General features: G+C 28.9%; 1 protein-coding gene across 1 annotated transcript in view; it reads right to left on the reverse strand.

The window, feature by feature from the left end:
- Positions 1 to 3,540, reverse strand: part of LOC105623009 (LIM homeobox transcription factor 1-beta-like) — a 10,947-nt gene that overhangs the window by 4,322 nt on the left and 3,085 nt on the right. Inside the window, exon 2 of the mRNA XM_012204412.1 lies at positions 1,663 to 2,085. Coding sequence (XP_012059802.1) covers positions 1,663 to 2,085 — 423 coding nt within the window. The remainder of the gene's footprint in view (positions 1 to 1,662; positions 2,086 to 3,540) is intronic.

Genomic DNA, 3,540 nt, shown 5'->3' on the forward strand with positions numbered 1-3,540 from the left:
TATATACATATATATATATATATATATATATATATATATGTGTGTGTGTGTGTGTGTGTGTGTAAGAAACGTTAGATCTCATCCTTTCAGTTTATTCTGCACGAGTAAATTATGCCGAGATATTATTATTTAACTATAACAATAAGCCTTTCACTCAATTGTAATGTCGGTTAATGCTTCTATTCAACGAGAGGATGAAAATAGAGATTGTGATTTCATATAGAAATAAATGTTATGGAAAGTCATTTCATGCAACATGATACGCACATTACACACTTTCATTCATGCCAGTATTCATTCACGATAACATATTTCACGTAAGAACAGTGACTTTGTTGTACGAGAAAAATAATTATTACGTCGTGCATACATCGTCAATACATATATTGAGTTTTTTAAAAGAAGATAATAGGTTGAAAATTAGAAAAAAAATCAATTTTTCGTTTTTTTTGTTAAATAAGTTTATATATGTAAATCAAATCCAGTAAAAATTAACAAAACTATAGAATTTTATATGTTGCGAGACTTCGTTGTAATACATTAATATGACTTCCGTTAAACTCTAGAAATATCCTATGAGATTCCTAGTTTAATATTGCTAGAAAATATGTTTTAAAATAAAAATCATTCTTCATTTCTTTTTGAAAAGAAAAACGATGCTATGATATGATATACCAGAAATAGTAAGTACTAATTGTTTAAGATATTCATAGTAAAAAATTTAAACATGTTTTTTTTCAAAACAGTATTTTCAAAATCAATATTCATGATATTAAATTGTTTGATTGATCTGATTAAAATTTCATAACTTTTTTTTCATTATTTAATCTTATTTTCCATGTAGAATGTTTTTTAAAAACATCTAGTTTTTTATTGACAAACATAGTCTCAAGCAAAAATCTTTCTTACTTCTGCCAATAAAAAAAAATACATAAAATAAAAACAGCTCTATAGGAAGACAAGATTTAAATTTGCTCTTTAAGATTCGCAAAACACTTTTGCTTTCAGAATATCTTATGAAATGCTTATACAATGACCACCATACGTTTTGATGAGCGAGGTTCGCCCCGATTAGCTGTTGCAACCATTATTCATAATAAATTTGTATAAAAAATTTTTTTAATATAGATAATAATGTATTATATTTAATACACTATTTTATTTGATTTATTTTTTTTTTTTTAAATTCTCGATAAACAACTATTTTTAATGTAAACTACTATCTCCCTTCAATGAGGGTACAATTTCTATTATAGTATAGGCTATAATATTGAATATTCCTTATTTACGCTGCTATTTGTATATATCTTATTAAAGTACAAATCAAATTTATATCAAAAAACTATTTATAATTTATGCTTTTAACAACAAAGAGATCACTTCAAATTACTTTCCTATTACTTAAAATTAAAATTGTCCCAGTATTTTCTACTTTAAATCAATCCCTTTTTTCTCACTTATATAAATGTTTATGAAATATATATAATAAAAACCCACACACACAATCTATTCATGTACGTCTGAGGAGAACAATAACCGGAATTAAGTCTAAGGCTATTTCAAAACGGTTGAATCGAGCGAAAACTCGAAACTTAACCCAGATGGGGCGCAATTATGCATACACGCACGTCTATAAAATACAATAAAACAGGCGATACTCACCTTGTGGACTATTTAGAAACAGTTCGTGTTCGAAGTCTCGTCTGCAGATCGGCTGGCCCTGTCTAAGAATGTAGTGTGCGCCCCGTGGCAACGGCTGTCCGCACATGCAACACGCGAAACATTCCACGTGGAAGATCAAGCCGGATACCGGCCGCATCACCAGATCCGAGCAGCTGATCTTCTCCATGCATCGCGCGCACTTCACTCCGAAGATCCTCTCGTAATCGGAACGGCAGTAGAGCTTGAGATCACGTATGAAACACGAGTGCGACAGCATCGCGCCACATGCCGTGCACGAGAGACACTCCTCGTGATAATTCCTCTCGGCGACTCGCATCACGTACTTGTCGGCGATGGTGCGACCGCAGCCAGCGCAGATCGTCTCAAGGAGGCCAGACTCCGTTTTCACGGAAACGGATGGCTCTGCGGGAACAAATGATTGACGTATTATAGCGATATTTGCAATAATTTTGCTGTTTATAAACAGCAAAAGTATATATTGGAATCGAAATCGGTTGAATATCATTTTTATGAGTATTGAAAGCAGATAGAAAAAGAAACGCAGTAGTGTGGATAGATGTATAGTCCGCCTTGCTGTTCCGTTGCGCGTAACTTTGTACGAAACACAATCATGTATATCTCTCAATGTAAATTTAATCTTTTTTTTTCGCTTGTAAGAAGCGTAAAATAGCGTAGATATAACATATTTAATAGTTCTATTTCAAATTGATATCTATCATCTTTTTTATTTTATTAAACAAGTAATTAATAGTCGATGTGATCTAAATTTTTTGAGAATTTAGTGCTAAAGCAATATTATACTTTTTAGAAAAAGTTTTAAAAATTCGCATTCATTACGATACATATGTAATTAATATATTTTATGATTTTTTAAAAAAGGATTAAGTAATATAAAGAGATATAAATAACAAATAAACATTTTCAGTTTGAATATAGAATACACATATGTCTCTCTTTTTTCAAGATAATAAAATTCATGATTCTTCAATTTCAAAATATATCTACAGCGATTATAGTATTATTATAATTTTTTAAGTTGACATTTTTATTTTATAATTTTCTATTGGATCAAATTTCATCTTGGTAATATCATTAATTTTTATTTGCGATATATTTTCGTCAATATGAGTATATAAACACTACTTATGAAATAAATTATGTATTGTGAGATTAATCTTTATTTTTAGCAATTATATCATATAATATTTGTAATACTATTATTTGTAATACTGTTCATAAGAATTTTAGACTGATATTCATAATCAGATCTCCTATTTTTCTCAAATATGCTATTTTATTCTATTTTCTCGATATGCTGTACGATCATTTCAATGATTGGAAGAAATTTCAATTAAGCAGCGTTTACAATGAGATTTTAAAGCGTAAATCTTAAACTTAAACTTTAAGCAATAAGAAATTTACCTATCATCGATTATTCTCTTCACATTCGACTGTGATTGGTCAATTTAGATTGTATATGCTTGCGTCGTTTTACACATATTTTAAATTGTTACTTAAATAAATCATTATTTAAACTTTAAGCCTTAAACCATAAGTCCCCGAATACAATAGATGTATTAAGCCATAATTAACCAATCATAGTCGATTATTCTTCTCATATTTGACTGTGATTGGTCAATATTTTCCCATATAGAACATAAAATCTAAACAACGTTATATATGAATAATGAAAACGTTGAAACAACGTTAGAACACATTGTAAAACTTCCATATAACATCTAAATATCTCAATTAAAATCCTCAGATGATTCCTATATGAGATACAATAATGTCTTTTCGTGAACTACGTAAGAATGTTTAGTAACTTATATATATATATATATATATATATATATA

Source organism: Atta cephalotes (assembly GCF_000143395.1).
Source record: "Atta cephalotes unplaced genomic scaffold scaffold00052, whole genome shotgun sequence".
Taxonomy (NCBI): domain Eukaryota; kingdom Metazoa; phylum Arthropoda; class Insecta; order Hymenoptera; family Formicidae; genus Atta; species Atta cephalotes.